This window comes from Octopus sinensis, linkage group LG3 (assembly GCF_006345805.1).
Source record: "Octopus sinensis linkage group LG3, ASM634580v1, whole genome shotgun sequence".
Taxonomy (NCBI): Eukaryota; Metazoa; Mollusca; class Cephalopoda; order Octopoda; family Octopodidae; genus Octopus; species Octopus sinensis.
Genome location: NC_042999.1, coordinates 63,553,555 through 63,567,331, shown reverse-complemented (window position 1 = coordinate 63,567,331; position 13,777 = coordinate 63,553,555). Strand labels below are relative to the sequence as shown.

General features: G+C 38.1%; 1 protein-coding gene across 3 annotated transcripts in view; it reads right to left on the bottom strand.

Moving 5' to 3' along the window:
* LOC115209212 (NAD kinase) overlaps positions 1-11,674 on the bottom strand; it is a 101,358-nt gene extending 89,684 nt beyond the window's left edge. For 2 of the 3 annotated variants that reach the window (XR_004998220.1, XM_029777470.2), the window contains exon 1: positions 11,008-11,674. Coding sequence is in view for 1 of the 3 variants with exons in the window: in XM_029777470.2 (XP_029633330.1) it covers positions 11,008-11,264 (257 nt within the window). In the remaining 2 variants the exon portion in view is untranslated. Of the gene's footprint in view, positions 1-9,311; positions 9,464-11,007 lie in introns of those variants that run through there. The other variant, XM_036501039.1, reaches the window with a different exon arrangement.
* Positions 11,675-13,777: the final 2,103 nt, after the last annotated feature.

The window sequence follows — 13,777 nt, the reverse complement described above, 5'->3', positions numbered from 1 at the left end:
GTAGCAACCAAATTTTCCTCAAATCATACCCCCACCTGCTTAGAAAAGGATAATGTAATCCTGAGAACATTATATCAGAAAAACACATATAAAATGGTCACTGGCAGAATTCTTGCAGTCATCGATCTGTTTGGTCAGGAGTGATATTGAGCAAAAAGACAAGTTTGTTAAACTCTGCTGTGGACACTAGATCCTTCAGATATATTCAGACTATCGGCGAGCGTGATTGTTGCCAGAGCAACAAGCTGGCCTCTGTGCTGATGGCACGTAAAAAACACCATTCGAGCATGATCATTACCTGCATCGCCTTACTGGCACTTGTGCTGGTGGCACGTGAAAAAAACATTTGAGCGAGGTTGTTGCCAGTGCCGTTGGACTGGCTCCTGTGCAGGAGGCACATAAAAAGCACCATTTGAGTGTGGCCATGCCAGTACCACCTGACTGGCCCTCATGCTGGTGGAACATAAAAGCACCCACTACACTCTTGGAGTGGTTGACGTTAGGAAGGGCATCCAGCTGTAGAAACTCTGCCAGATCAGATTGGAGCCTGGTGCAGCCATCTGATTCGCCAGACCTCAGTCAAATCGCCCAACCCATGCTAGAATGGAAAGCGGACATTAAATGATGATGATGAGGGCTTCAGAGCATGGATAAATATGAAAGAGTATAAGGATACAAATGGTTCTGAGCTTGATAGACTCTCCCAGACTGGTGAGATTCACACAAAACAATGACCAGCCAGACTATATACAGACCAATGTTTGCAAGAAAAAAATGTGAGGCTTGATTGTAATGCCCATGAAAGAGGTAACTATAGGTGCCCAAGGACAATGTGGTGGTACGTCTAACATACCGCCAATGAGAGAAAACTGGAAGTCTGGTAATAATGCTTGTGACAAACTGACACTCAAGAATATGGCAGGGGCTGGTGTTAAATCAAGCATTCTGTAAGGCCCACCAATTGTGTTACAGGCATGAACCTGTTTCACTAAGAACTTATAAGTACCCTATAGCAACCATCACAAACAATGAACTAAAATACCAACATCAAATTCTTAGTTTTAATATTTGAATGTCACTTATGTAATATAAATTTATTATAGAGAGATCTTAATTATAGCTTTAACAACATCATATACACCAGGAGAAAACAGAACAGCAACATACATTTTTTACATACCACAAAAATAAATGGCTTCTTATAACAGACAGCTAGTTTAATTTACAACAGAAAGGGGCTGGAGGCTAATGTTTTGTGTATGGCTGAAAATCACATGAGTTTATGTGAAACAAGGTATGGAGGGTAAAACAGTCAGTTTTAAATGATTTGTGTTACTTCATATTTGTTTGATATCAGATCTGGTAAAAAAAGTTTCCTGAATGAAAACAGAAGTGTGGAAAGAATAAGGAGAACTAACTGGGTCCTCACAGGATCTTAAAAAGGATTAAAAAAAAAAGTAGAGAGCATTAAGTATCTTTTACTTGTTTCAGTCATACAACTACAGCCATGCTGGAGCACCACCTTGAAAGGTTTAGTCAAACAAATCAACTCCAATACTTATGTATTTTAAAGTCTGGTATTTCTTCTATTGGTCTCTTTTGCTGAACTAAGTTATGTGAATGTAGACAAACCAAGAACAGTTGTTAAACAGTGGGGGGAGAGAGACAACACAGACACACACATATATACATACATACATACAAAAGGCTTCTACACAGTTTCTATCCACCAAATCCACTCACAAGGCATTGGTTGGCCCAGAGCTATAGTAGAAGACACTTGCCCAAGATGACACACAGAAGGACTGAACTCAAGACCACACAGTTGCAAAGTGTGTTTCTTAATCACACAAATCTGTCTGCACTGTGTAATTATTAACTTATGGTTTCTTTTGCATAGATATAACTCATCGCACTATGGTGTAATTTTTTTGATAAAAGGAGTTGATACAGTTGACATTAGCAAATTACTGGTATTTATTTTATTACCCTCGTCCCCAACAATGAAAATCTAAACCAATGTTAATGCCATAAAACAATTTATATAGCATACATGCATACCCAACTGTTATATCAAAACCAGTTAGTTCTGTAATCTTAGCTGGCAGAAACGTTAGCACGCCGGGCGAAATGCGTAGCCGTATTTCATCTGTCACTACGTTCTGAGTTCAAATTCCGCCGAGGTCAACTTATCCTTTCGGGGTAATTAAATAAGTACCAGTTACACACTGGGGTCAATATAATCGACTTAATCCATTTGTCCTCTCTGTGTTTACCCCCTTGTGGGTAGTAAAGAAATGTGTATTTTGTTATACAAATGGTGCCTTGGCATGATTGCAAAACAATGTCTTCATGCCATAGCATGGTTCCCACTTTCTTATAACGATTCAAACCAGAACCTTGCCTAACATCACTCAGTTCCCCATTCCACTCACACTTCCCTGCAGTCATTGACCGACAGATGCTCAAAAAGAGTAATTAACCATGTTATCAGCATACTGACTAAATGTTAGCTATGGGCACATAAGAGGTGCAGCAATACCAAAGGAAGGCTTACTGGGAAGATAGTTTTTTTGTGTGGAAAATGCTAAGGAGCAGTAAACACTGAAAACGTGCAGAGAACAGCTTCTGTCACATTCCAGTGGGGAAAAAAACTACAAGTAGTTGATAGCTTCTGTTACCTAGGTGACCAAGTCAGTAGCAGTGGTGGATGTTCTGAGTGTAGCTGCTAGAGCAAGGATAACCTGGGCAGAGTTCAGAGAGCTCCTACCTCTGATGCTCCACTGGATGTATAATGTCAGTGTGCATAACGACAGAGTGTAAGCACCCTGAGAGAAAAGTTGGACTTAAGAAGCATTAGATGTGGTGTGCAAGAGAGAAGACTGCGCTGGTATGGTCATGTGTTGCGAATGTATGAGGACAGCTGTGTGAAAAAGTGTCACACCCTCGCAGTTGAGGGAACCTGTGGAAGAGGTAGACCCAGGAAGACTTGGGATGAGGTGGTGAAGCACAACCTTCGAACATTGGGCCTCACCGAGGCAATGACAAGTGACTGAGACCTTTGGAGATATGCTGTGATTGAGAAGATACAGCAAGCCAAGTGAGACCATAACTGTGGCTTATGCCAGTGCTGCAGAACCAGCCCATTTAAGAGTACTCTTTAATCACTGGATAATAAACTATGCTTTCGAAGACCTGTTGAGGTATGTGAAATCGTCATGGCCGATGACAGTACTGCCTGATTGGCACCCATGCCAGTGGCATGTAAAAGAAAGCACCATTTGAGTGTAGTTGTTGCCAGTGCTGCCGGACTGGCTCCTGTGCAGGTGGCATGTAAAAAGTACCAGTTGAGCATGGCTGATGCCAGTACTGCCTGACTGGCCCTCATGCCGATGGCACATAAAAGCACCCACTACACTCTCAGAAAGGTTGGCATTAGGAAGGGCATTCAGCAGTAGAAACTTTGCCAGATCAGATTAGAGACTGGTGCAGCCTTCTGGCTTACCAGCCCTCAATCATACTGTCCAACCCATGCCAGCATGGAAAGCGGATGTTAAATGATGATGATGATGATTTTGGCAAGCAGGAACCAATTGGACTTATGTCAAAATCTAGCTGAGATTAACCTCATCTATCACTCTTCTGATGTTGATGAAATAAATACCCAATTAAGTACTTTTATTGGTGCATAATTATTTGTAGACCATCAAGGGGCAGTCTTTGTTTCAGTGTGGTGGCTTGTGTATCAGAATGACCCTGAGAGCTATGCCAATGAAGAGCAAGCTCCTGCTAGGATTTCCATATTGGGCAGGTCAAAGGATAGAGGCCAGACTTGTACAGACCACCTTTTCCAAGAGGTAAAAATTGGCTTGTGTAGGGGCAGCATCCCCAACCTAGAAAAAAAAAGCAATATTAGAGGAGCATTGATGACAATTCAAAACCAACAAAATTTGGGAGAGGAAGGCCTTCCCTCAGGGATACACAGAAGGGGATGCCCCCCTCCACTGCCAATACTGAAGGAGAGACAAAAACAGCCCAGAGTTGAAAATAGTGGAGAGAAGTCAGCAATGGCCTAAGCTACATAGGGAGTGAAGAGCCTAAGTATGTGATACATGATTTGAAGGTCCTCCAAGGAGATTCAAGGTGCAGCTGCAGACAGATGAAGACCATAAGTTATCGACAGGCATAAAGTGGAAGTGAATCAAGAAACCCAGTTTTTGGTGATATAACAGTATAAAAAAATGTTGGAACATTAATTTTTCTCTGAAGGTTCAGTCCTAAAATATTATATTCTTGTCATTGTCATAACATGCAAACTTATCCAAATTCAAACTTCAACATTTCCATATCATTTATCATCATTTAGCGTCCGCTTTCCATGCTAGCATGGGTTGGACGGTTCAACTGGGGTCTGGTAAGCCAGAAGGCTGCACCAGGCCCAGTCTGATCTGGCAATGTTTCTACGGCTGGATGCCCTTCCTAACGCCAACCACTCCATGAGTGTAGTGGGTGCTTTTTATGTGCCAGACGGGGCTGGCAAACGGCCACGGTTGGATGGTGCTTTTTACGTGCCACCGGCACAATAAAAGGAACCCTATTTGGTCATGAATGACCATGGGATTGCACCTAGAAAGTTACCCTCTGAGGCACAAGTCCAGACAAAGTTGTTTATGGAAGACCAGCAGTCACCCATGCATAACAGCCTCCCCTCGCCACACCACCAACGTTATCCAAGGGAAAGGTAAAGGCAAAGGCCAATACCGCTTGGCATCTGTGATGTCACAACTTATTTCCACAGCTGAGTGAACTGGAGCAACGTGAAATAAATTGTCTTGCTCAAGAACACACACAGCTTGGTCCAGGAATTGAATCTAAGTCCAATGCTCTAACCACCGAGCCATGTACCTTCTCATAAATTATATTCATATACATCATGTGCATCACTATTTTGGGGTAATGAACTGCCAGAAAAATAAATTTCGTCCATAATATACACTGACTTTAAGGTAAACTTCAAAGAAAGCATTGCAATTAACAACAGGAAATGCTAAAATTCCCACATTGAAATAGGTTATTGTTATAGAATACTGCTCGTGTGTACAATGCACTCCTGTTTTTAGGCAATGAAATGTTATAAAAAAATATATCTTGTCTACAATACACACCGGCTTTTCTTTAGAGTAATTTTTGGTGAAATTAGCATTATTAAAAATAAAACCAGCAATAATGGGAAATCTAAAAATAAACTTGGCTTTCGTGAGTTATCGAAACAAGTAAATGTTTCAAAATAGGTGAATCAATCACCACCCTCTTAACTTTTTATAATTTTTTTTTATTTGGTTTCCAAAACAGTTCCTTGCATTTCTAAGTTTTGAACATCAGAGATCCTGTAATATATTTTTGGCTGGTTTGGATCCAGTTCAATTTATGAATAAAAATGTACGGGCCACCATAGATCTTCATTCAAAAATTTTGCAAACAAAATCATTTGAAGAAGTTATATTTTTGTTTACTTTCTGTAATGAGTTACCTACCTTTTTTAATATGGAAATAATGCAAGGCTGGCTTAATCAAATATTTCTTGATGATGTGGTGTGAAAGCAGCACTCTATAACAATACCCTATTTCAAATCATTTATTTATTCATCTCAATTATGTGCTGTTCCAAAAGAACAAATGTTTAAGTGGGATTAGTCTTTATTGGAACAGTGGATCTTGAAGCACACAAAGCTATAAATAATATGCAAACACTGGGCTGAAAATTTCTTTTTGATAGAAAAAGTTGATAGTTGCCAGTGGGATTTGGGTTCATGTCTCATGGGCAGCCTTCAACATTTTCTATCTAAAAGGGTTTCTCAGTTCAGTGTTTGCATACTATTATTTATAGCTGCATATGCTTTGAGATCCACTGTTCCAATAATTATCTCGCATTCTCTTGAAAGTGAACGAATTATTTATGATGTTTATATGGAAAACTTTTAAAACCTCCTTCCAACTCTTTTTTTTTTTTTTCAAGATGGTTTCTGGATTTCTTATAATATATAATTGACTGTTCTGATGTCCATACTGTTGTCAAGCTTCACCTGTATCCTAGCAAGGTAGTATTTCCCTGTGGTCAGACATGTTTTTTTTGGGGGGAAACTGGAAATGATGCTCATTTACAACCATCACCTGATGTCAAGACAAAAATACAAATAGACATTTCAGTTTCTATCTCCCAAATCCAGTCCCAAGTCTTTGGTAGGCCTGGGGTAGAAGACACTTGTCCAAAGTGCTGCACAGTGGGACTGAACCCAAGACCACATGGTTAGGAAGCAAACTTAACCACACAGCCATGCCTGCACCTATCATGTGTTTCAAACTGAATTTTTACTAAGCTGTTTTTGTCAATGTAAAATGGGCTGATGTTTTATGGACACAGTTATTATAGGTTGTTGTTGAGCACCAGAATCTCTTATCTAGGGTAAGATTTTCATTGGACATATTTTGTAAAGATCACTAATTTGAATGAAAAAAAAAAAAAAAAAAATCAAGCTAGAAGTTACATAGTTTCACACTGATGGAAGAGTTTTGTGAAAGACATACATTTCACAAATGAATGCATGTCTCATCAGATGCAATAATGGATTCCATAAAGTGATAGTTCATGTCATGGATAAGAACCAATGATGAAAATAGATAGGCCAGTGTTGAGTGGACAATCCCTCCCCATCAGTGTGTGTGTGTGTGCATCTTTGTCTCTCTGTCTTTCTCTCATCATATTGCACCTTTAGCACTTCTCATCATTACTTCTCTAGTTCAGCCTCTCTCATTATGGTTCATCTCCTCTTCCTCTCAACTTTGTTCATTTTCTGCAACCACCCTCTATTATACTCATTCTATTTGTCATGTTGTCGTTCTATATTTGAGAGATGAGGAAATATGTACATTATTTACATTTGATGGATATTTGTCCTCATCTTGTTTGTTGTTAACACAACGTTTCGGCTGATACACCCTCCAGCCTTCATCAGGTGTCTTGGGGGAAATTTCGAACTTGGGTTCTCATTCCTAAGGTATTTTTCGATGTTATTATTATTATTATTCAGGTCACTGCCTGGAATCGTTAGTAACCTGTGCTCGTAACCACTACGCCACATGCCCATGGGCATACTATGTGATATCTCGAGCTGCAAGAACAAGCAGTCCAAACACCCTTCAAGTTACCCAATGAAGTCTCTAATATACAAAATAATAGGACAGTTACGCCTGGAAAGCCTTTGAGCATTAGAGCTCGCCAATGACTAGAGAACAACAAATAGTCATGCAGCCATTCTCTAGATATATATATACATGTACGCACATATATACCTATACATATAAATATATACATATATATGCTTATATACAGATACATATATATACATTTTTTTAGCTGTCTTTAGTAGTTACAGCTCAGGAGCTGTGGCCATGTTGAGGTACCAAGTAGGCGGTGGAGTATAAGAATTAAAAAAAACTGCTGCTGAGACCACTGCTACTGTACAAAATTTTAACGATGCCTTATTATATTCTGATTTCAAGTGTAGGAGTGCCTTACGAACCACATGGTTCCGCGTTCCGTCCCACAGCGTGGCACCATGAGCAAGTGTCTTCTACTATAGCCGCGGCCCCACCAAAGCCTTGTGAGTGGATTTGGTAGACGGAAACTGAAAGAAGCCCGTCATATATATGTATGTGTGTGTATACGTTTGTGTATCTGTTTTGTCCCACCAACATCGCTTGACAACCGATGCTGGTGTGTTTACGTTCCTTAGCGGTTCGGCAAAATAGACCGATAGAATAAGTACTACGCTTATAAAAAATAAGTCCTGGGGTCGATTTTCTCGACTTAAGGCGGTGCTCCAGCATGGCCACAGTCAAATGACTGAAAGAAGTAAAAGAGAACTAATCTACCCTTCCTAGATAGATAAAATTTATAGAACCAGCCAATTAGTGTGAAATAGTGTAGGGGTGGGGGATGCAAGGAGTCAACGATTTGACTACAAGCTCCATAATTTGAAGAGTTAATCTTCTGTAAGGAATCATTATGTAAATAGGTGTGTTCGTGTATATAATATCCTGTAATCAAACACTGAATGACTAACTTGTTGCTTATTCACCTCAATACAATCGACGTTTATAGAGAATAAAAAAAAAAAAAAAAAAAACGATCAGCCAGAAACAAAAGCCCAAGAACAGTTTACAGATATAAATCGATAAAACAAAATTGATTTAAGCTTAAGGTGTGTACAGAAGAATAGGCATTTAAACAATACACACATATACATTTACTTGTCAGTGAGTGTGTGCGTGTGTGTAATATATACATACACACATTATATATATAACAAACTAAATTTGTTTCTCCATTTTCTTATTTGTATTATATATATATATTTATATATAATCATTATTTTACATCCGTTGTCCATGCAGGAAAAGGTTGAACGGTTTGACTAGGGCTGGCAAACTGGAAGACTGCACCAGACTCCAGTCTGATTTGGCATGATTTCTGCGGCTTGATGGCCATCCTAACGCCAACCACTCCGAGAGTGTAATGGGTGCTTTTTTATGTGCCACCGGTATCTGCCATGACTGCATAACATAATGCCAAAGGTCTCGGTCGTTGTTTCCATAGAGGCCCAACACTCGAAAGGAACTCAGCTACTTTGCCTCCATGAGGTCATATATATATATATATATATATATATATATATATATATATAATATATATATATATATATTTATGTATGTATGTATGTATGTATGTATGTATACATAATATATTGGCAGCAAGTAAATAAATACGTCTCACTCTGCACGTGTGTGTTTATGCAATAACACGCTAATTAGGTGTGTGCATATGCATTTGTCAATGTGTATGTATATTTAAATATACACACACACACATACATAGGCCTTAAACAGAAAAAAAAATCTATTAGTTTACACATGTTAATAATCTAGCGTTATAAATGTATTTTCTTTGTTTCTTAGAGAGAAATTTTAAAGGAGAGCATGTGATTTGAAATCCAACCAGGTTGAAACAGGTTGTACATTTATATCGTGCCAGAACCCGCTTTCGTGTTTAGATTCCAAACTGACAAACCCCTTCACTTACGTCACCGTAGTCTGATAGTATTGAGAACTTCACAGTTTCCAATTTTCTTTGCCACGAAAAATGAAGTAAAAAATCGGTATTGATAGAGCCAGTAGTATAGTGTTCAAAACCTGGCAAAATAAACTTTATCTTTCATCCTTCAGGATTGATAAAAAATAATAAAAAAAAGTACCGTTAATATGCGGAGTCGTTCCATTACATCTCACGCTGCTATAAAATGAAGTTTCTATGTGATTGCAGACACGTTAAAATAGCAGTTAAATCTCTCTCGAATTATACCCTGTTGTCTGGTTAAAGAGAGACACATTATGTAGTCCTAGCTACCTGCGAACAGACTGAGTGGTTACGGCTGGGGTCTCTCTACCCACAGGTCTGCTTGATTATAGCTTATTTTAACAACATGGAAAAGCTACTGTGTGATATCTCGAGTTGCACGAGCAAACAGTCCAAATACCCTTCAAGTTACCCAACGAAGTCTAATATACAAAATAATACGACAGTCACGTCCGGAAAGCTTTTGAGCACTAGAGCTCGCCAATGACTAGACAACAACAAATAATAGGTAAGGTTAGCCGGCGAATTGACATCGTAGTTAAACAGAGATAGAACGCTTTTTGATTCTCAACATTCTGAGTTCATATCTTGCCGGGTCGCTTTTCTTTTTTTTTTTTTTTAACTTTCATTATTTCGGGGACACTAAATAACGTTATAACGCGGAGTGGTGGATTGGCGGATTTAAGAGAATGTTGGACGAGATAGCTTAAACAGAAACCGTAACTTGCAGTACCCGTTCCAACTCTTTGCGCTATTAGTTCAGATCCTACCTCAGGATTCAAGTCCCATCGATGTTAAAGTCACCGCCCTTCCCTCACACACTGCAAGAAAGCGTCAAAGTAGACCCCAACAGATTGTGATACCGGTATCTCTATGCAATTGGACAAGCATCCTATCGTTTAAACATAGTTGCGCCATGGCTACAGAGTCCCTGAAGACAAAACACTAAGGGGGTTGGACTAGTGATTCTTTCTGCACGTAAATCACTTTCACTTTCGAATAATCCGGGGATTAGAGGACCTTCGGAAATGTCTTCAGTCAACGAAGAAACGCCAATGATAAGGTAATCCAATACTTCGACGAAAGGCTTTGAAAGAATGTTCTCGGCGAACGAAATCCACAACCTGGATTCAATATCCAGATAGAAACATTCTTCTTACTTCACTAATCGTTTCAGAAAATGAAAATATGAAAGGGAAACAAAAAAACATGGGTTTTTTAAAAATCTTTCAATTAAAGAAATTGTCGAAAACAGTATTGTTCGAATTTCTTCAGTGATACTATAAATATAATCGATTATGCAAAATGTGTCACGTTACAATAAAATCAGTATTCAGTCAATGCAGGTTTTATACATATTACGTGGCCAGGAAATTAAAAACAATACATTAACCATTTGATATATATTTTGTTTAGTTCGAGGCCAGCCCTGTAATCAAAGGCATCACAGCCGTGATCAGCCCGTCTAAGTTTTAAAAGGAAGGGTGTGAATTGAGATATGGCTACTATTTCTAGCAAGTCATGTGACCAATTAAGCCTCCCTTCAGTAACGATTTCGATTCTCAGGTGTGGCTATTTCATTTCATTTACATCGTTGATGAAGCATGAACCTCATACAATCTTATTTTCTCATCTTCCTCTAAATTTAATTAACATATCACACAACTTACGTCTATATTACATTTATGTTGCGAAGAAAAAAAAAAGAGGCTTCTAATAAATAATGATTTTAAATAGTTCAAAATAAAGATGCGGAAATGAATAGATATATAACGAGATGTGAAGATGATAGAAATAAATGGAATATCTCTCACCTAGGAGAGTGACGTTCTGGTTTCTTACTGTGGCGATTAACATCCATGGTTTTACACGTGGACGACAAAGATGTTGTTGGACCAGTAGTGTTGGTGATGGCTGTCTGTGAAACAAGCGGCCGGTGGTGGTAAAGATGATGGTGACTAGCACTGCTGTCGGTATTAGGGAGACTTGTTGTATTGAAAGAAGGTAACGTTTGAACTTTCGGTAAAGTAGAGGGAGTATCATTCTGATTATCATTCATTCTGATCTTCATTAAGTTTATCAGTAATTGAAAACATAAGGAAAAACAGCGCCAACTCCACCAATAAACCACCTTCCTTGTTTGTTTGTTATTTTTTCCTTCCTTTCTTGACAACTGGAGGTCGCTTATAATTAAATGTGCTTGTTTGTCCTATTGCTTATGCATAGACACGGACAGCTGGCAGGCTGATAACCATATCTTCAACATAACATTAGCCGAATCTCTCCACAAATGACATGTCAATTATGATATGTCATTACAACTACAACAGAGATGCATACATATAAATATCTATGTGTGAATGAATGAAATAATATCTGGAGTGTGGTGGTTGTTATAAGATTTCGCAAATAATAACTCCATCAGTTTCTTGCAGAGTTAGACAAAGCACCAGGAGCCACACATTCGGATCGGCCAGTCTCGTGTTAAAAGGCATTCACCTGTTACCTATACTCTTGTTATTCCCGCGGAAACTATTTCAAACCAATAAATTAAATTATTAGCAAATTATATTTTCTTTCTTGTTGCATACATAAAATATATAACGTATATATATTTTTAGAAATATTCATTTATGTGTTTTATTTCTCAGAGGGAATTATTTTCATTTCTATTTTTTAAAAAGATTTTCTCTTACTAAAGGTTTGGTTCATTATATTAATAAGCAGGAGATTATGACGACTGCCTGACTCATTGTGTATCATTACAATTGTTCTCGTTTCATTTCCATTTATTATTCATCAGTCTGGCGAGATTAATTATGCATTAATTAATTAAGCGGGAATTTATTTTAAATCAGAAATACACTGGGAAACGTCTACTACTAAAACCCTAGAATATGCCTAACGAAGGATTTTTTAGTCTTTGTTTCCCTTGATATTAATATTTGTTGTTTAGCACACCGGATCTATTCACACCTATGACCAAAACTTAGGCATAATATATTTAAGACTACATTATGTAATATATCCTTCATTTTTGAGACGGAAGCATATACTTTGGTTGCTATTCGCGCAACTACATAGAAACTTATTGGTAAAGGCGGGATGATTTCGCTTCTATTTCTTACAGTATAGTGTAATGAATGACATACTCTGTTCATCAGTATTTGAGACTGCAGAAAAAGCCATCTACTTGATTGTTTTTTCTCCACCACCGGCATTACATTATTATTGCTTTCTTAACCTTATAATCTTTACTTTGTACTGCTTCCTTTATAAGCTTTCTTTCTCTTAATACTAACACTTACCAAAAGTCGGGCCAAAAAGGGAAAACTTACACAGTCGCTTAACCTGGCAGAAATAATAGCCAGATTTTCATCACACTGGATAATGTTGTCCTAGATAACTCTAAACAGAGTGGTTGGTCACTGATAAAATATCTTTGATCATAGGTCTACTCAATCAGGGATAACCTGACCTTAAAAAACAAATACAACTACTGATATAGAAACTTCAATTCTAAGAACTACCTTGTGTGTATGAAACTTGCCTCTTCTCACCAACATGCTATATCCAGTAGCCATGAAATGTAATGTCCTGCCATCATTTGTACTACTACAACAAGCAGAGTGACTATCATCACACTAACAAACCTTTTGTCATTCCTATCCAAGCAAATCTTCCTGTCCCTTCATCAAGTCTACAGTGTCTTACTTCCTCAAACCCCCTACCTAAAATTTCCCCCAATTCTTCCTCATTAAGAATACAAATTTTTGGAATTTTCAAAGCTGCAAAGGTCAGATTGAACATGAGATGGATGAATCCCATCATTGTGGGAGGGAACCTCTATGCAGTGACTCAACATACTACTAATTATATTCTACAGTCCTACTCAACCCTCAAATGTCTTAGATACATCAACAATGAAAAAAGTGTGGTCATGACTGAAATATCTTTGCTCAGCCAGGACTGACCTGGGTCTATACAAGAACAATGGCAGTCCAGGAGAGCCTATAAATATTATAGGCATTGACCCTTCCTCAAACTAAATGATATGGAAGAAAATCTCGCTTTGCAAAATCTCCTGCATTACCAAATTTCACTTTATCCACTCTAGCCTTGCCTCATCCTTCTGTCTGTACTGAAGACGGAAGGATTAAAATAATGATACTGAACATTAGAAATAAGTTAGTGACATGGAGAAATATGTCGGGACATTACCTGCATAAAAATCAAATATTTTAATCAAGCATAGTTCAGTTACACTGTTCAATACCTTGGGCAGGTATCTTCTATTATATCCCTGGGCTGACCATTGCCTTGTGAATGAATATATAGTTGGAAACTGGATGTCACTGATTCACAACTGACGTTGATTTATTTATGTCCCTGTAACTTAGTAGTTCAACTGATAGAATTAGTACCAGACTAAAGAATAAGTATTGGCACATATATTTTTGATTAAACCCTTCAATTTAATGTCCAATTATGGCTGCAGTCCAATGACAGAAACATGCCTAAAAAGATAACATGCTTTTCAACCAAAATCAAAATTAAGGCGTTGTTTAATATATGGTATTTCCT